This window comes from Diabrotica virgifera, chromosome 10 (genome assembly GCF_917563875.1).
Source record: "Diabrotica virgifera virgifera chromosome 10, PGI_DIABVI_V3a".
In the NCBI taxonomy this organism is placed as follows: Eukaryota; Metazoa; Arthropoda; class Insecta; order Coleoptera; family Chrysomelidae; genus Diabrotica; species Diabrotica virgifera.
Window position 1 is genome coordinate 31,520,536 of NC_065452.1, and position 21,270 is coordinate 31,541,805.

The window sequence follows — 21,270 nt, forward strand, 5'->3', positions numbered from 1 at the left end:
TTTTGCTGTGGAGGTTTCATAAAACAACTTTATCATCCTTAAAAATTTGTAAGGTATCCCATAACTTTCTACTATTTCCCAATTTTTCTGTCTAGAATTTTATATTGCATGCATATGGGTAATATGATCAGGTAATATGACCCGTATGCATGAAAATGGTGAATATACAATTATTAATTTTACGTAAAAAATCCACAATAACTACGTCTTAAAACTCACCAAATTTCATTTGCATATCTCAACCGGCCTTAAAGCAATAAATAAATCGTCAGTTTGTAAGAAAAAATTCAACATCCCTTATCTCGGAAACGAAACATTTTTGCAAGCATACATTTATAAAGCAAACTGTCATTATTTTTTTATCCAGAATTACCCCTTAAAGTTTGTCGCACTTATTTGGAAACACTGTGTATTGATAAAGAACATGTCTAGTTGTTAAAGTATCTAACTTTTTTATTATCCAACATAAACAAATGAATCAAAAAACAGAATGTTAAGAAAACCTGAGGCTATAGTTGGATTTTAATTTCACTATTTTATAAATGCTAGAATATTCCACAGGGTGTGATGAACTTTGAGAAAAAAACACAGTTTGATTGGTACACCCGGTATACAATGAAAATTTACCTGTTTAGTAACAATATTATTATAGCGGTATTGTTAAAGAATCAGGCTATAACATATTAAAAAAATCACTTAAATCAGCCAACAGGTTTAGGAAATATGAGACATCAAAATTGACCAAATTTTTAAGTGGTCGGATTTCTATTTTTATTTTTGGTGCACAACGAAATAATTTAAAATTTTATTGGCAGTGGGATTGTTACAGTCTACAAAACATTATGCTGGTTTGTTGTATTCGTGCAATTTCTCTTAAACTCGCCTCATAAATATAGCATTGTGGTACATGATCTTCCTGATCTAAAACGTCGTTGTTCTTCTACTAATTTTATAATTTCACTCAGTTTGTTATTACTTTGGTTGTTAATATTAATGTTATGTTTAATAAGGTAATCCCTCTGTAATTCTTTGTGTCTGATTTGTCTCCCTTTTTGAAGAGAGATATTAAGAGTTGTGTGATCAGATCTTGTCCTAATACTTTAGGAGTTCGTTTGATATTCTGTCCTCTCCTGGCGATTTTCTATTTTTTAATTTCCTTGCTTCTTTTACCTCTCCCTCCTCGATTTTTATTTCTTCGTTTGTCATAACTTCAGGTGTTAATGGCTCATTATATCTACCTGTAACAAATAGAGATCAGAAGTAGTCTGCCCATGTTTCCTTCTAAATGTGTTTTATTAGTTCATTCATAACTTTTGTTTATTCTGTGATCATTCTCGATATTTATTTTTGTGTTCCGTACAAGTCATGTTCCATCTGTTTTGAGAAGCCCTGCCATTGCTTCCTTCTTATTTGTCTGACTAAAGTAACCGTTTCATTTTTGATTAGTTTATAATGGTTGTATGCCTGTTGTGTTTGTTGTGTTCTGTATTGTAAAAGGCTTCTTCTTTTCTTCACATTTTATCTTCACTTCCTCTCTAAACCATGGGGTTTTCTTTTTTGATATGTAGTATTTGTTACTTTCATCTCTCCAAGTGATCCCGTTGCTGTGTTAATTATGCTATCTTTAAGTTTTTGCCAGCTTTCCTTGATGTCATTTTCTAATACTTCATTCTCAATAATAAAGATGTACATTAAATAATAATTTTTAGCAAGTGTATTGGAAGATAGTGTTTTGGATGAATCAATAAGAAGTTCTGCAAAAAGTGATAAAATGTCGTCATCAAGCTCAGTTCATAATAGGTAATTTTGTAAGAATATTGTTAGTTCAAACTGAATTTTAAGTGTGAAGTGTTTTTTAATCTACATGTGTTAAGAAAAGATATTACAACTATAAGTACCCTTTCAGACTAAGACACTGGTGTCTGACACCGGTGGGGTGGCGATTAGGCTAATGCTGGTTACGCAAATCAAATTTTGAGCGGACTGTAGGGAAATTATAACAAAAAAATTCTTACCTTATTTAACTGGTAGGTGTTGATGTCTTCAGTTATTACTAAGGAAAGAAAGGAAGGATAGAGGGTTAATTTATTTTTTAGTATAACTGAACCGGCGATTTTTTGGTGGTGGCACTTGTTACTATACGAAACGACTTAACAATTGAATGTGTTCTTACTTACTGAGACTACGACTACTTACTACTGATATCTAAAAGTAATTAACGAAAAATCGAAAAATGTAGTACAGTATCTGGATCAGTAAATAGACCAGGTACTTCGAATAAAATAAATATAATGAGGCCAAAACAACCGGTGTCCGCCAAATTTCAGCAAAGCATTGTTTTAAATGAACGACTACAGACGAGCCACTTTGAGTGTCTGACTGATTTTAGTGGCTCAACAATGCCTTGCTCCAATTGAACACTGGGCCCTGATTCTAATTCAAATTTCAACTGAAAACAAGTCGCAATCAATATGGCGACGTTGAAATGCGACTGTGCGAGCCTTGTGGATTTTAGTTGAACTAACGAAATGATGTCACAAAATAGCGACTATCGAAATTAATAGCGACTCCAAAAAAGTGGTTGATATTATAATTTCGAGTCGAAATTGGTGTGATACGTACATGAATGAATGACCGAAAGCGAGGTTAGGTTTAGTTTAGAAGATGTATTTTGTTTGTTTCTTGCAAGGAAAACTAAACAAAAGGTATTAATATGGCTGGGTTTTATGGAAATTTGCTGGTTTTGGAGGAATTAAATAGAATAGTATTAAATTAGAAATATAATAAATATAATAATTGAGAATTTCCACAATGTGAATAATTATCAAATGAAAGATGTAAGGTAATAATCTGGGAAAATTAGTATAAAACAAGGAAAATTATGTACCAGCTATTTTATTGCTGGGCATACTGGAATCAAATCTTAAGATTTCATATATTAATAATATAGCTATGCAAACTCCGCAGAAAGTGTGCTATTTGGTTTATAAACAAATTAGTGCTCCGAAATCTTTTTTTTAATTATTGCTCTGTAACTCAGAAGATTTTAACGTTAAACCAAAAACACTCACATAAAAATTCACTGTAATTTAATTCTGCACATAGATATTTTTTTCCGATTTCAGTCGGCGGAAATTTTCCTCGGAAAATTCGGGGTTTCCAAACAAAATCTTTAATTTTCAACTAAAATTTTAGGGCAGTAATTATTTAGCAATAATTAAATAACTTGGTGACATAAATCTTTTTTGTTATGAGTGTCTTGAAGATATGAAAATTTGTATGTACAAAGAGGACCGGAATAAAAAGGTAATGGTTCAAAGATTGAAATCCTGTTGTTTATAACTGTGTCGTAAATGCCGGTCAAATTTGACCGGTTATACCTGGAACCACTCCTCGCAATTCAATTTTTTTTTCTTCGAAAAGATCAGTGCCGTGCTCTTTTCAACAGCGTTAACTTAATTTAATTTAATCTAATATTTTCTGAGGGGTTCTGAGACAAAAAATTATTTCTTTATAACATTCCTGAGACCGCTCAAATAGTCCTATTTCAATTCTGTAAAGTACGTTGAATAGGTATAGCGCTTTTTTATACGAAAATCATAGTTATTCTGGTGTATCATAATCTTTCTGGTTATTATTTCGACCGAAATTTTTTGATTAACATTTTAATTATTGCTAAACTATTGGTTAGATTGTCGCCGGTCTCCTGATATACAGAGAGGTGCTAAATTATGGAATAAATTCATTTTCTCTAAAATGGACGACTTTAGAGAAAAATCCCGAAACGGGTCGATTTTTATTTTTAAATTAAATTTTTTTAAATAGGAATAGGGGTCGTGTGGTAGCTCATTTCAAAAGGCGTTCAATTCTCTATTCAGTATTATAAACATTAATATCATTATTTATACAGGGTGACAAAAAAAATTTGAATTAAATTAATTGACGCAAAAAAAAGAATGTATGTAATTTATTTAACTCAAAATACATTCTATTGCTGTCAGAAAATAGAAAAAATGTTTATTTGGCAAATAAACATGGCTTTTAGCTTAAATTAAATGTTCAAACTGCCAATAGGTAGGAGGGAGGCTGTTTGTAATTTAATTTAATTTAAGCGAAAATAAATGTTTATTTGTGAAATAAACCTTTATTTCTATTTTCTGACAGCAGTACAATGTATTTTGAGGTAAATAAATTACATACATTCTTCTTTTTGCGCCAATTAATTTAATTCAAAAATTATTTTTTGGCAACCGTGTAAAAATAATGATATTAATGTTTATATTACTGAATAGAGAATTGAACGCCCTTTCAAATGACCTACCACACGACCCCTATTCCCTTTAAAAAAAATTATCGATTACGTCATCACGCTCAGATGGATGACGTCACTAGTATGAAATATATACCAAAAAATTGTAATTTAAAAATAAAAATCGACCTGTTTCGGGATTTTGCTCCAAATTCGTCTATTTTAGAGAAAATGAATTTATTCCATAATTTAGCCCCTCTCTGTATTATCTAATTATCTAATTATTGATAAATAATTACTTCCCTAAAATTCCGAGTAAAATTTTTGTTGAAGGAAATCGTTGTTGAAGGAAAATAACTTTGTGCAGAACTAAATTAAGGTGAATTTTTATTTGAGTGTTTTTGGTTTAAAGGAAAAATCTTAGGAGTTACAGAGCACTAATTAAAAAAAAAGATTTAGGAGTACTAATTTGTTTATAAATAAAATAACACACTTTCTGCGGACTTGTCATACCCCGTATTACTAATATATGCAATCTTAAGATTCGATTTTAGCTATAAAATGGCTGGTAAATAACTTTTCCCAAAAATGGCATTTTTTCGATAATTTTCCCAGACTATCAACAAATGTTGCGGTGGTTGCGTAGCCAATAAATCCAATAAACCGGAGCGCGAACCCAAATTCTGAGCAGTGTCAAAATGATAACGTTAATATCCCCAGTTGTAACTAATATCGAAATGAATAAGAATTGCTATAAATTGCGACCATCGTGGCGGTGTCGAAATTCAATAGCGACCTCGAAATGAATTAGAATCAGACCCCTGGTGTCAGACACCAGTCTCTTAGTCTGAAAGAGTACTTATACATGTAAATAAGTGTAACAGGTTTATAAGCATAATTATAATTATTGCACCTAACTGAGTTAACACTAAGCGTTATGTTATAAATTGTTACGTTATAAAGTTTTACGTTATAAATATCATTTTTGGAAGTACCTAAATTCAAGTTACTAATCTGTTTAATGGATAAAAATTATTTGATATGTAATTTAGTATGTTAACAACTATAAAAAACAAAAGATGCCCAATATAGTTTTTTTTTCTGACTATAATTAATTAATAATTGAAAAAATACTTTTTTTATAAATGAAAATTTTTTTCTTATATTATTTTAGATTATTTTTCATCATTGGAAACAAAAAAGGTCTTTCGTAATTTTTCTCTGTTGATCGTTTTCGATAAACAGTTCAAAACTAAAAAAAACCAAAAAGGACGATTTTCAAGGCTCAAAAACACAAGTAAAAAAATATTATTTTTGTAATCATCAAGTATCTAAATTCAAGTTCAAATCTCTTCTATCAGGTCCAATAGGAATTATTGCCATGTTTTATTCTAAATTATATTTCTTTAATTGTTAACGAAGAAGGTTGCTTATGGGAAGACGGGCGATCGGGCTGCATTAACAAATAAAAAACGATGTTTTAAAATGAAATACATAAGTCCAAAATACTTATCAAGAATTGATAGAATAACGTTTGACAGTTCGACCTTATATCAGATCCTCTACTGAAAGAATTGGTAAAAGAGAAATTTGACAAAAGTTATTGTGATCATCAGCTGAACCCTTGCCTTTAAAGAGAAGAGAGTATGCCTATTTTTTGCAACAGGGCAAGGAGACTATAGAGAATAACATGGCAAAACAAAATATTTCTACCATTATTGTGAAGCCAAATAAAAAAACAAAATCATCTTAAGTTATTAATCGTCTTACTTCGAGACAGCTGTATGTACCTACTGGTTGGTTAAACATAATAACTTGCTATATTGTGAAATCTTGTAAAATTCAGCCTAGATTTTTCAAAATATCACACAAAAACTCAGTTTGAATACATTTAGTCAATCATCTTTGTGCCAATTTTGTAAATATTTTACTTAAAAAATTTTATAGTTTTATTTTAGCCCAAGAAACCCATATTCTAGATCAAAAAATTGCTAAGTTAGAATTAGATAACCAGGATCTCAATAAACAGCTCCTAAACATGCAACATCTTTATTCAGACTTGAGAAACGAAAATTTCAACCTTCAGTTTCAGATGGAGAAAGCCAGTGAGCAAGTAACTGAAGCTCAAATTGAAAAGGATCAATATATTGCTAGGGCTCAGAGAATTTTGCAGGAAAAGGAAAAGCTTATTTCGTTAAAACAAGAGAACCAATCAAGTGAAAACAATGATAACATATTTATAACTTATAATGAAGAGCTCAAGTAAGTACATTATACAGGGTGTGGTCCATCTTATTCGCCTCAATTTCTGTACGGAAAACGAATTAAGATTTAAAAAAATTTCATCACAGAAAGATACAGGATCATTAACACTACAATCTAAATATAATGTGAATTATACAGGGTGCTCAAAAAAAGAAGTATATCAAAGTTATATTTTTTCTTACGGAACACCCTATATCTGATGACATTTTTGAATTGCTTTTAAAAAATAAGCTATATTTTATAAGGGTTCCTAAATATAGGGTGTATGATTTATTTCGATTTTTATAAAAATATAAGATTTTAGAAAAAAAATAAATATCTAAGAATCTGAGAAAAATTTTTTCGTGCATCTTAAAATATGTACTATTTGACATATTTAAACAAATATTTATTGTAACAACATTTTGTACAGGGTGGTCAAAATATTAGATTGTTCTATTAACAAATTCAAGCTGTAATAACGTACTTATTTTAAATGAAACACCCTATATTTTATTAGTCTATCGTATGGAAAATTTACTCAGTTTCAATCTATATTAGGGTTTCCTATACCTATCTCCCTTCATTTTTTAAATATTTAAAGATTTCCTGATTTGTAAGACATACCAATTAGAATAAAGTATGTCGTGTTTACACATCACCAAACACCGATAATATAATTAGACCATATACTGTCATTAATAAAATTTACATTTTTATCATGTAATAGCACAGAGTGTTGTATTATTTTAGTTGAATTTGGCCTACATGTGACATTGAATAATATCCTTATGTTAAACTGCATACCCTGCCTATATTATGCCGTATTCTCGAAGACATTTAAATTATCTTTCATTCCATATAATATAGTCCATTGAAATGTTATGGGCCATTCCATTTCAAATCACTCAATTTTGGAGCAAAAAAAATTTTGGACCTCCGATTTGTCTGAAAATTGGTATATGGCTTCTGCGGGACGTAAAAATAAGATATTTAAGGTCAAAAAATCTTCTTTTTTTCTCAAAATTTTATTTTATGCGATTTTACAGTGATTTGGTGTTTATTCATACAAATTTGCATTTTCTATCGTAAAGTATCAATGGAAAACATAATATTTTAATAGAAGGGACTCAAAAATGTCATTATATAGCATTATAACAAGTTACTTTGATTCAAAACAAGCTTTTGATCAAATTTTATAGTGTAGAAACCGTTAAAATACCGTTTTTTACATTTTTCTCCATTCCCAAAATACATCATAATCGATTTGGCTGAAAATTTGCCCACAGATAGACAAAACATAGGACTTTAAGTGGTGAGAAGGATTTGAATGATATTACAATACCAAAAAAGTTACATGCAATATTATAGTCAAAAATGTAGGCGTCTACTGTAAGTACAATTAACTCGAAAATATCGACCTCACGACAAAAATTGTTAAAAAGAAATTGTATTAATTGTAAATACGATTTATTTGGAACAATTTTAGTTCCTACCATTTTTGTCGAAAAATTAAAAATGGCGGAGATATTGAGCAAAACAGGTTCTCCTTTAAAATCAAGATGGAGGCTAACGTAACGGAGGAATTCATTCGTGATTTTAAATTTAGGCTACTATTGACTCCCCTAAAGATCAGAAAAATAAAATTTTGGGTAGCTCGGCATTCAAGGTCAAATGCTATCCCGACTGGACTAATATATACTTTTGAGTCTGATATTACTGCATGTAACTTTTTTTGGTATTGTAATATAATTCAAATCCTTCTAACCACTTAAAGTCCTATCTTTTGGCTATCTGTGGGCAAATTTTCAGCCAAATCGATTATGATGTATTTTGGGAATGGAGAAAAATGTAAAAAACGGTATTTTAACGTTTTTTACACTATAAAATTTGATCAAAAACTTGTTTTGATTCAAAATAACTTGTTATAATGCCATATAATAACATTTTTGAGTCCTTTCTATTAAAATATTATGTTTTTCATTGATACTTTACGACAGAAAATGCAAATTTGTTTAAATAAACACCAAATCACTGTAAAATCGCATAAAATAACATTTTGAGAAAAAAGAAGAAGAAGATTTTTTGACCTTAAATATCTTATTTTTACGTCCCGCAGAAGCTATATACCAATTTTCAGACAAATCGGAGATCCAAAATTTTTTGCCTGAGTGATTTGACATGGAATGTACCTTATATTTTTTAGGCCATACCTTGCATTTGTTAGAGGAGTCAATTTTATTTTTTTAATGTGTAGGGGGGATCAGTAGAAGCTTAAGTTCAAGTTTTTGGGGTCGCTACCCTTGTCCCCCGGCCGCCATCTTGGAAAAGGGGTGCAAAGGGGTTTCGCGCTATATCTCGTAAACTACCAACCCTACGGAAAATCTAATAATCATAAAATGTAGCAAATTAAATTTTTACAATTTTGTTTCTATTACCTTTTATCGTCAAGAGACCAACAAAAAAGATATAAACAAAAATAAGTAAACATTTTTTAACAAGTTTCCTTTTGGATGTTATCTTTTTTTCAGTTCATTTTAAAATAAAATCACATTATAGCAATTTTGTAGAGGGTTTTTCAGCGAACAATTTCTACTATAAATTTGTTTAATTCTATTTATTTATATAGGTTTTACAGCGCTCCAAACTTGACCAGATTCTCGAATGCTCATAGGAATACAATAAAAACAAAACGTTAGGCTTACTTTTCTATCTTAATATTTTTTTATTAATACAATTTATTATGATTTTAACATTCTTATGCTATTATTAATCTATTTTTGATCTTTCTCCCCACTATAAAACTTACCCTATGCATATGTAGAAAAGGCCCAAGAAGTTGTTTGAGGACAAATTCGCCGGTCCAGAAGAAGAATAACGCAACCGCAAAATGCAAAATTCTTCAGAAGAGCAAAAAAACGATCTAAACATATTTAAAATAGGGATAAAATGAAGAGTAATCGTCCAGGAGCATCAGTATGGCGTTTGTTTTTTGACAGCGATGGCTTTTATTTTCATCGATATTGGTTCGAATTTCATTATCTTAATTTAATCGCCCTATTTTCAACCCTATATACAGTTGTGTCATTATGCATCTGAAACAAGGTCTAACATAGCGCGTATTTCAGTAACGACGCAACTACCCTATAGTAGCTCAGCACATTTTTACAGTTTGGTCTTTTTGTATCATATTTACATAGTATTTTAGAAGTTAATTGCGCAACAAACAGGACTTGACAAAATTTGGAGTTACGTCATTTTTCTTCCGTACCAGACTGAATATCTGCCTGCTATTACTTTTATTATTATAATTTATCCTGGATGGCACAGCAGTCGGTCCCCCTCTACTTAACTTATTCTTACAGTTGTGCTACCTATTTTGCCATGTGCAGTCGTAATAAAAATTGTGAAAAGTATTTTGAGTTTTATAGATAATACTATTGAGAGTCTTGTGGATAAAATTTATATTTTTGTGATTAGATAACCATTTTGTGTTTTTTGTAAGAGCGCATCATAAGTGGTGTCTATTTTATTTGTAAGAAACCTCTAGGGAAAATTATTTGTCAGCGGAAAAGTCGAGCCATCTTTACTCACTGTTGTCAGCGAACGTTTTTCGTCTCTTTATATGGCGGAAATAAAGACGATTCTCTGGAAACCCTGAGATACAAACGATTCGCTAAAACAGTGACAAAAAATGCATTTAATCTCTTCTCACTTCCTCCAACACAAGATGCAACCCGTTTCCACAGACTCCGAGTGTATCACCAGATTCAGTCATGACTCGGTAAACATTGTGATCCAGAAAATTGGGGCTGGAAAAAGCATTGAAAATTTTGGATACTAATCCAAACTTCCAAGCCTCCAGTACCCCCGAGCTTATGAAATTGCCGAAAAGTAGACCTCGAATGTTCAGCACTGTGCCTCTATTATGGTGGTGAAAGTTGGAGTAACATCGTGGACATATCAACATTAATTATTGAAGAAAATGAATTGGTAGATGAATTATCGACAATGACGCCAATTCTAACTCTCATTATACCACAAAAATTCACCTCGGTTAGTGTTGCCAGGTCTGATTTGTTTTTAATCGGTATATAAGCAAAAACAAATCGGGATTTAGGGTTGTAGATCGGGACAAATAAACAACAATATCCCAGTAGTAAGGGACCGTTCAAGTATTACGTAACGCAGGTGGGGGCAATAGTTAAACGCTTATTAGAGTGCGTTACGTAGGGGGGTGGGGGGTCAATACTCTTCAAAAATCCCGTTACGTAATACTTGAACGCTCCCTAAATAAAAGTCCCTAGCATTAAAACTAAGCGAGTTACGCTCAAAATAAAGTTTAGTCCTTTAAAAGTTAGTACTAGTTAAAGTCTTTTTTTTGTTAAAAAAAAATCGTGAAAATCTCCCCCTATTTAGCACCGTAAATAAAATTAATCGTTACCGCTTTACCATTTACTTTATATGTGTATTGTTTATACGATCTGTAAGGTTTACCGGTTGGGAGTGCATAGTTTTAAAAAAAAATTGGTTTTATAGTAAAAAAAAATTCCTACAATATTGGAAAATGCCCTTTTTTCAAAATAACTTAAAAGTATTAGGGATACTAAAAATCTTAAGTAGTAAAAAGTAGGTAGGTTTTGCTTTTATAAATATGATAGATTCATTTTGTTTTTCTTTTAGACAAAAATTGGTTCAAATATGGCTGTTCATATTTTGCATACACTCGTAAATAGTGACTCGTTCAGGCCCTTTAAATCATGTAAAAAATACTTAAGTAAAGTAAATTGTTTGTAAAGCGGTAACGATTAATTTCATTTGGGGTGCTAAGTTGAGGGAGATTTTCACGATTTTTTTACCAAAAAAAAGGAGTCAACTTGATTTTGAGCATAACTCGCTTAGTTTTGATGCTAGAAACTTTTTTAAAACATAAAAATAAAGCTTTATTAAAAAAGTTTTAACTGGTTTTCCCGAAAAGTGCTTCATTTCTTGGTTATTCCACGTTGAAATATTTGATTTGGAATTTGACGAATAAAAACGTATTTTTCATGAGCTACAACTTTGCTTTTGCTGGATCTATAGAGTTGACGAGTTCACAATTTTTTTCATTTTTTTTTATATTATGCTACATTTTTGCTAAGAATATTTTTTTCGATCAAATACCTACTTTTTGAGTTATTTGTGAAAATCGCCTGAAAACGGGTTTTTTTTTTTGTCGAAAAATAAACATTTTCATTATTTTTAGTCAATTTATCCATCTTCGGACTTATTTTAAACGCGCGGTTCTTACCCCCACTAGGGGTGACTGTTACCCCCCGAGTAAAAGCAACCAACGGCACAAGCCTTCCAAATTTTCATGCAATTCGGAGTTGATCCTGAAAACTACACGGTATCGCCGTATTTCCCGTTCATTTACTGGACTACAGGTGTTTCTATAATAATCTGTATTTAATCGTACATAATAATAATAATCAGACGAAATTACACAAAAAATCGTAGATTAAGTAAATTATTTATTTTTATTAAAATTATATTTTTCATTCGATTTTGCCGCTTTTAGGAGTGGCTTGTTTTTATAACAGTTATAAAATTCACTGCAAGTCCTGAAATTGGTTTTCGTGGGTGAAAATCGGGACATTTAGTGTCCCGATCAGGTACAAATCGGTACGCGTCCTCAGACCCTTGAAAATCGGGACGTCCCGCGCAAATCGGGACACCTGGTAACGCTACCTCGGATACTGATTCAGATCTTTACTCGCAGCCTGGACCATCGAAAAAAATGAAAAAATAATAACTATGATAAATCTTTTTCAACATATAATAATAAATAATATTTTATCTAGAAATTGTCGATAACTCGGATTTTCAATAACCCGGATCGGCCACGGTCCCGATTAATCCGACTTATCGAGGTACCACTGTAGTGTCAATTTATTATTTTCAGACTTATTGTTTGCTTTAATTTGTATCTATTGGGGATTAATTGCTTTAAAACAAATATTGTTTGACTTGATATGTTGTTTTTTTTAATTCGCTTGAAAGCATAAGAAATATCAGATGATTCCATATAAGTTTGGTTTTGTGTATTTGTGATACTTTAATCAAAATGCTTAGTGTGTGGGTGGACCAAAATACGTTATTCATATTCACAAATTTTTCGCTTTTCAATATTAAGTAAATATTTAATTGCAAAATAAAGCTATTTTTTATTTAAAAAATATTTAATAAAAAACGGATTTTTTTTAAATATTATGTCGTTTTCTGCACAGAGACTGGGCGAATATGATGGTCCACCCTGTTTAAATATACAGTATGTCCCTGTAAGTTGGAACTATATGGAAAACTTTTTTATTATTAATTTTACGAGAAAAAGTTATTCTTCATAAAAAGCTCTGCATGCTCCAAAACCTAAGACTCAACCATCAGATATCAAATTTTATGAATATTATACGAGGTATGTCAAAAAATATGAATTTCGCTCAAGAGTAAAGTAGCTTTATTTTTCACAATATTGAAAATTGTTATTATAAAAAGTTGTTTGGAATTAAGAACTATATTATAATATGCAATTACATTCTTCTAATTAAAAAAAAATTGAAAATTTTTCTTAAATTATGGATAACCAACATTCAGTTATTTCAATTAAAATCGTTATTTTATTACTAATTTTACGAAAAAAGTTATTGTTTATAAAATGTTCTGCATTGTCTAAAACCTAAAATATAACCAACCATCTTATATCAACTTTTATCAATTTTATACGAGGTATGTCAAAAAATATGAACTTCGCTCAAGAGTAAATATACCAAGAGTATATAAATACCTTTATTTTTCACAATATCGAAAATTGTGGTTATGAAAAGTTATTTGGAATTAAAAACTATGTTCCAATATGTAATTACATCCGTCTAATTGAAATATTCTGAACTATAAAAGTACATTAATCTTGATCGAAATTTATATTTTTTGACATACCTCGTATAAAATTCATAAAATTTGATATAGCATGGTTGTATTTTAGGTTTTATACCATGCAGAACTTTTTATGAAAAATCACTTTTTTCGTAAAATTAATAATAAAAGAGTTATCAGAATTAAAATAACTGAAAATAATGTTGGTTATCCACAACTTTTCAAAAAAAAAATTTCAGTTAGAAGGATATAATTGCATATTAGAATATAGTTCTTAATTGCATCAACTTTTCCTAATAGCAATTTTGAATATTGTCAAAAATAAAGCTACTTTACTCTTGAGCGAAATTTATATTTTTTGACATACCTTGTATAATATTCATAAAATTTGATATCTCATGGTTGAATCTTAGGTTTTAGACCATGCACAGCTTTTTATGAAGAATAACTTTTTTTCGTAAAATTAATAATAAAAAAGTTTTCCATATGGTTCCAACTTACAGGGACATACTGTTTAAACAACTTGTTATATTTTCAGTAGTTGCCCTTTGAACTAATTGCTAATAAATACATGTTTTGTATTAACAAAAAATACTGTGTTTTAGAAAAGAACTAGAATTTCATCAAAACAAATCAGATGAATTGACACAAAAGAATGCTCACTTATTAAAAGAGATACAGTCACTTCAGATGCAACATCAAGTTATTCAGAGTGGTCTACAATCTACTAATCAAAGTCTGGAACAAACTTTAGCGAATGAAAAGAAGATCAGGGCCATAGCAGAAGAAGATTGTCTGCAAAAAAACAATGTAAGTGTTTTTATTGTGATGTATATAACAGTGATGTAAATTTTCGTTACTTTTGAATATCAATACCCGGTACTTTATACTCGTTACTTTCGGTACTTTTAGTTTTCAGGTAGAGTACTTCCACTCAAAGCAAACAAATATTTCAAACTAACAAAGTGAAATATTAGATTCATTTTCTGGTTTCTGGACCTCGTTCTGCCTATATCTTGTCATTTATATTACAAAATACGGTATGCGCCAAAACAAAGGACACTGAAATCAGGAAGCCTGTGAAATATAATCGCGTCATATGAAACAAGTGACAATAGTTGTCATGGTATTTTTAAACATTGTTTATTCAAGGTTCTTAGACATACTACGGTTGCCCAGATCGACGGTGGTGGGGAGACTTCAATTTTTGACTTTACGTCACAAGAATACAGAATCCCATATTTTAAAATGATTTTCGATCATTGAATGCGTGTTATTGTGTATACAGGGTGTCCAGAAACTCTACCGACAAACGAAGACAGGAGGTTCCTCAGATAATTTTAAGACAATTTAACCCAATTCACCTAGTCCGAAAATGCTTCCTAAGGGAGCTAGAGCTATTTGAAGATGGCGTCTGGTAATTAGTTCTTAAATACCTCCAGAACCTCCATTAATTACGAATTTCTAGTACCGCTCATAGGCGCCCGTTTGGGTAGGGCAACTGGTATTTTTTCGCATAACTTTTTTGTCTTTAACTTCTAAGCATTTTTGACACTAGATTATTAAATGGTTAGGTATTCTAGTACTAAAAGGTACTCTTACTTTAAGGCGGTAGAATGCACCGTTTTCTAGAAAAATCGATATGAAAATTTTTCGTTTATTGAATTTGAAAAAATTTTGAAAATTTTTTTCAAAAAAAGACGGTGTATTTTACCGACTTAAAGCAAGAGTAACTTTAAGTACTAAAAAACCTCGTAAGTTAATCATCGAGTGTCTAAAATTCTTAAAAATGAAAGACAACAAAGTTATGCGATAAAGTAACCGTCGAACTACCCAAAACGGATGCGTATGAGCGGTACTAGAATTTCGCAACTAAGGAAATCGATTTATCTATTTAAGAACAGTGAAGACTAAGACCATTGTTTAAAAAATAATTTTTTAAATAGTCTTTTAGTCTTTTTTAAACAATCACAAGACAGTTTGATTGAAATAAATAAATACTACAGGTGCCTGTTGTTTCCGATAATTGAAGCCAATGAACGCCGCCGTGGACCATGAGTCATTTTTACTATCGTATAGTTCAAATTACCCAAATACATATTATCTCTCAAATATTATATTACATACATTTTTATTTTGAATTATTGAAATGTTTGTCTGATGAAAATCGGTCCAGATTAGCCGGACTTCCGGGTTATCGGGAGCCGACTTATCGGGGTTCCACTGCACCTTATTTTTAAAAATTCTAATTAACAGTTATTTTTGAACAGTTTTGAAAGGTAATTCCTGGTAGGTTTTGCTTTAACACATTTATTTGACAACATTAATTATGTTTGTATTGTGCATGTTACCATGGAAACGACGATCATAGTATGGAAGACCGTGGGAGAACCCGTGAGAAAAAATATTTCTCATTGCAATGGCCGACTTTTCTCACTGCGTGGGGAATTGTTCGTTTTGAATGTATGTAAGTAGTGGGAGAAGTTGCATATTGTATATAGCATCCATAGAAAAAAATATATCCTATTTTAGAATTAAAAAAATTAGTATATTATTTTTATCGCATACTTTTCATTTTGTTTTTATCACTCACAACCTTAATAATATTGCTAGCAGTTTTATACAAACAATAAAACATTGTTCTATATCTTGGAACAAACGCTTCTTTTCAGAACAACGCCTGGAAGAAATAAATATTAAACTGTTCACTTATTTACTGAATACTCTGTGTGAAACAATTCTACAAGAATGAATGGAAATAAAATATTCTATTCTATTTAGTTAGTACATTGTATCTATTTATATTTAATAAAAGAAATGGCATTGGAATCAAAACATAATAAATATTAAACTTTGTATGATGCAGTTAAGAAAGCATAGGAACTCCGATAAAAGTGTTGTCTTTTGTCCCAATAAAGCTAATTATTAGTTGTACAGTGAATTCAGAGAAGAAAGTACGCCGATATTAATGAGCTACATAGTAATACTGATTTGGATACATTCGTAAATAAACTTGGAGAGCTAACTTTAAAAAATCCAGAAATAACATTGAATTTAAAAAAAATCTCTAGAAAGGGGGGTCATGAATTGCAATTGCGACGTCGGTATGAGGAGGGTCAACTGTAAACGACGCTTTACGACGGGGGGGAGGTTAAAAATTCCAAAAATTTTACGATGTAGTTTATGGATGTTCCCTTAGTAACTAAAGAACATAAGAAAGATAACTTAATATTGTATGTGAGAAAACATGTTATGAATGAAAGTCATTATGTAGTGAATATAAAAGTAAATTAACATAAAAAATGTGTGTAAATCAAAACTAATACTGAGTATTTCCTCCTCTACGTTGTATTACACTTTCCATGCGACCCTATTAAGTTTCTTACTGATTCCTGAAGAATCGCTTCCCACTCTTCATTTAATGCAGTTTTTAGCTCCGCCACTGTCACTGGTGTTGGATTAGGGACCCGAACTCTGCGTTTGAGCTTATCCCATATATGCTCGATGGGATTCATATCCGGACTTAATGAAGGTCAATCCATTGTTGTTATATTGGTGTTGGCCAGATAATCTTTCCTAATCCGCGCTGTGTGCCATCGAGCGTTATCATGCTTTAGCATGAAGCCGTCGCCCATAGAGCCGTTGTAGGGAACAACATTGTCTTGGAGAATATCCTTAATGTAATGATCTGCTGTCAAACATCCTCCGCGACTACCACCGGGCACGATCACAAGCTGTGTTTTTCCTTCTAAAGATATACCACCCCAAAACTTCCACGAACCATCTCCATAGCTCACTGTTTTGACACTGCAGCACTGGCTAATCGTTCTCCGGGCCTTCGATAGAAGTGTCATCTTCTGTCATTGCTTTACAAGCATATTCGACTCTCGTCGGAGAATAAACCTCTGCATCATTGGCCAAGGTCCCAATTCGGGCTTATTTCTGACGTGCGTTCAAATTGGGCCGTTTGTTAGCTCGTCTTGGAGTCAAAGTGGCAACCTTAAGCCTTCTCCTAACTATCCACTGAGTGACGGTCACACCTCGAATATTCCTCAAGGATTTTTGAAGCTCAACTCCTGTTACGTGGCGATTTCCTAAGACACTAAGGACAATAAATCGATCATCCCTCTCGGTCATTACACGTAGACCGACCTAAATATGGTCGTCGACTGTAGCTACCGGTCTCCTGTTAGCGACGGTAAGCCATTGAGACTATCGACTTCGTCAAAAGGAAAGCGACGGGTGACAGTCCTCTGATTATATCCCTCTCGTAATTATGCAATTACCTGGACCGCCTTCACTGGTGAAGTATCCATTTTGTAAAATATTCACTTACTGCACTTCGAAGTGTACACACAGGTCAACGTTTGAAAAGCGACTGAGACGACCACCGGCAAATTCATAGAGGTTTAAATTGCGTAGAACATGCCCGTTACAATGTTTGCTGCATTCCATAATATGCTATAGAGAAGAAGACAAATTTTACATGTTGCCAATTTGCATAAAGCAATTCTGTGGCCGTTTGCCAAAAGCTGATATGTCCACTTTTTGTGATTTTGACTTTTTTATGCCAGTTGATAGTGTGTGATTATATGCTTCATCTGCCCAAAGTAGATATGTCCAGTGTACTGTGAAATGTAGTTCAACCTCCATGTTTAAATCTGGATATGTCCACATGACCAAATCAACGGTACTGATATGTACCCTTGTCAGTTGTAAGTCATAAAATATGGCGCAAGCCAAAAGCAGATATGTACACTTGAAGTGGATTTATCATATTTTGACATACATTTTTTTCTATATTTCTTGAACTTTTCTTGTATCTTTAGGAGCAGTATTTTTTTATTTTGTATAAAGAGTTTGTTTTAAAAATGTTTAAATATATTATGTTGGCAATTTTTTTTGTATTTAGAAAGATTACAGGGTGTTTCTAAATAAGTATGAGGTAAATAACTGTAAGGGGTAATTCTAAATAAAAAAATAAGTACAGTTTGCTCGATAAACATATATTTATGTCCTCAAATGCTTCGTTTCTGAGATACGTAGAATTTTTTTTTCAAGCTGCCAATTTATTTAGTACTCGACCAGTTGAGATATGACAATGAAATTTGCTCAGTTTTAAGCAGTAGTAATTGCACATTTTTCGACATACAAATAAGAATTTTTTATTCATCATTGGCCAAACGGGCAATGGTCTGAATTTTTTTAAATAAAAAAATTGAACTCCACTGAGATATTCAAAATTAAAAATTATTGTTGAATTTTATGGTTAATTTCTGATACAAAATGTCTCTTGCCTTATTTTCCGCCTTATGATGCACCGTTTTTACGCAAAAAAATAAACATCTTAGCGCGTATTTTTCATTGATACATTACCAAGAACTATCTAATACAATAATACTAAGCTAGAAAAATAACAGAAAATAACAGTAATAAGATTTTAACTAGGCGTAAAGCTACAACATACTATGTTTAAAATGACCTTCTTCACTGGTGGCAGAAGAATTTTATATTCATCATTGGCGCGCGTATGGGTATTGGTCTGAATTTCTTAAAAAAAATAGTATGGCACTGAGATATGTCAAATTAAAAATCATTTTTGAATTGCTCGTATAATTTGTGACAAAAAATACGTCTTGCCTTTTTTCATATGCGGCTCCGTTTTTGTACAAGAAAAATAATACATCTTAACGCTTACAAAGTATTCGAGGTAGTTTCCATATAGAAACTTATTTCAAATACTTTGTAAACGTTAAGATGTTTTATTTTTTTGGATAAAAACGGCGTATCGTATGAAAAAAAGACAGATAGATTTTTTATCGTAACTTGAACAAGGAATTCAAAAATGATTTTTAATTTGAAATATCTCGGTGGTGCACCATTATTTTCATTAAAAAAATTCAGACCATTACCCGTACGCGCGACAATGATGAATATAAAATTCTACTGTCACATTTAAAAGAGGTAATTTTGAACATTTGTTGTAGCGTTGAGCCTAGTTTAAATCTTATTAGTGTTAATTTCTATTATTGTTCTAGTTTAGTATTATTTTAGTAGATAGTTCTTGATAATGTATTAAATAAATGAAAAATACGCTTTAAGATATTTATTTTTTTACATAAAAATGATGCACCATATGAAAATAAGACAAGAGAGGTTTTTTATCATAAATTAAACGAGGAATTCAAAAATGATCTTTAATTTGAAATATATCAGTGGCGTACTATTTTTTTCTTTCAAAAATTTAGACCATTACCCGTATGCGCGCCAATGGTGAATAGATAATTGTTAGATGAATGTCAAAAAATGCGCAATAACTACCTCTTAAAACCCACCAAATTGTATTACAATGTTGCCAGTAGTTTATTTAAAAAACGTTTGCCAAAAGCTGAGTTATGCACTTAGATCCGTAAATTTTTTGTATTTTGCAAAATTAACAGAACATTTTTATGACATTTGTAGCTAGGTTATATGTAAACTCATATGGATAGCTGTAAGGACATTAAACTCAAAACCAAATATGATGTTTCTGTGATTTCTGTGTTTCTGTGATTCTAAAACTGTGATTTTTGTAGAAGTTTCTAAAACTGTAGAAGTTTTAATTTGCTCTCCTGAAAAGTAGCAAAAATGGACATATGAGCTTTTGGCAAACGACCACTCAATTATTATCTTTTGGAAGCTCTATCGTAGACATTTTGTTTGCAATAGTTGTTTTAATTCAAAGAACACAACATGGAATTACTACATGAAAGTATAAACTACAGTTCATTGGGTGACTCGATTTTTTTGCTCTCAAGTGTATATGACTATAATTCGTGAACTTATCTTACTATTTGGTTTTAGGAATTATATAAAGCACTTCAAGAGATTAATCAACTTCAACAATTAGTAAAATCAAAAACAAATGAAATTATGATGTTTCAAGATGCTATGAAGAATAAAAGTAATGTAGCAGCAAACGAAGATATTGAATCCCGAATCAAATCTTTAACACAAACACTGATGGTTAAGCAAAACAATTTGGAGACTGTCACCACTGAAAGGAATGCGTTAAGGCTACAAATAGAAAAACTAGAAGTAATAAGCAATTTTTTTCTCAATGAATTGTGGTGTTTTATGTATAAACTGAACTTCTTTTTGTTTTAGAATGAATACAAGAAAAATTTTGTCCAAGTGAATCGATCTCAAGCCAAAATTATCAACATAACAGAATCAGATGGTAAAATTTCAATATTAGACTACATTATTAATTTATAGAAAAATAACACGGGCCGACAAGTCTGACACCCAGAAAACAAAGTATACTTTTCTAAAGGTTTCTTGTACGCTGAATACGAATGTGAGCTCCAATCTGCTGAATTGGCTCTGGTTTTGATGTCCTTCCATTCCATGAATGTCCTTCCATTCAGATCTCTCTTGTGTTCTCCTCCATTATCTTATATTCATGGTTTTCAGGTCATCTTCCACGTCATCCAACCATTTCGTTTTGGACCTTCCTTTTTTTTCGTCTTCCTACCGACTTCATCATCATCATCATCATTTGGCTCTACAACTCTATGTGAGTCTTGGCCGCGTTTACTATTTCCCTCCATTGTTGTCGGTCCTGAGCAGCTATTTCCCATTGCTGTACTCCCATTTTACGTAGATCGCTGGCTACTGCGTCCTTCCATCTCTTTCTTGGGCGACCAACTGACCTTTTTCCGTCGGGCCTTTCCCAGAATGTGGCGTTTAGAAGTCTTTCGTCACTTGATCTTAGTACGTGACCCGCCCATCGTATTCTGTTTGATTTAATGTAGCGTACTATGTTTTCATCTCCGTATATTGTCTGGAGTTCATCATTGTGTCTTCTTCTCCATTCTCCTGTT

At 31.6% G+C, this 21,270-nt stretch overlaps 1 protein-coding gene across 1 annotated transcript in view; it reads left to right on the forward strand.

Moving 5' to 3' along the window:
• The window catches only part of LOC126893190 (golgin-84), a 44,154-nt gene that overhangs the window by 7,023 nt on the left and 15,861 nt on the right, over positions 1-21,270 (forward strand). The window contains exons 3-7 of the mRNA XM_050663145.1: positions 1,710-1,800; positions 6,197-6,511; positions 14,011-14,215; positions 20,249-20,482; positions 20,552-20,624. Of these exons, the coding sequence (XP_050519102.1) occupies positions 1,710-1,800; positions 6,197-6,511; positions 14,011-14,215; positions 20,249-20,482; positions 20,552-20,624 (918 nt within the window). The remainder of the gene's footprint in view (positions 1-1,709; positions 1,801-6,196; positions 6,512-14,010; positions 14,216-20,248; positions 20,483-20,551; positions 20,625-21,270) is intronic.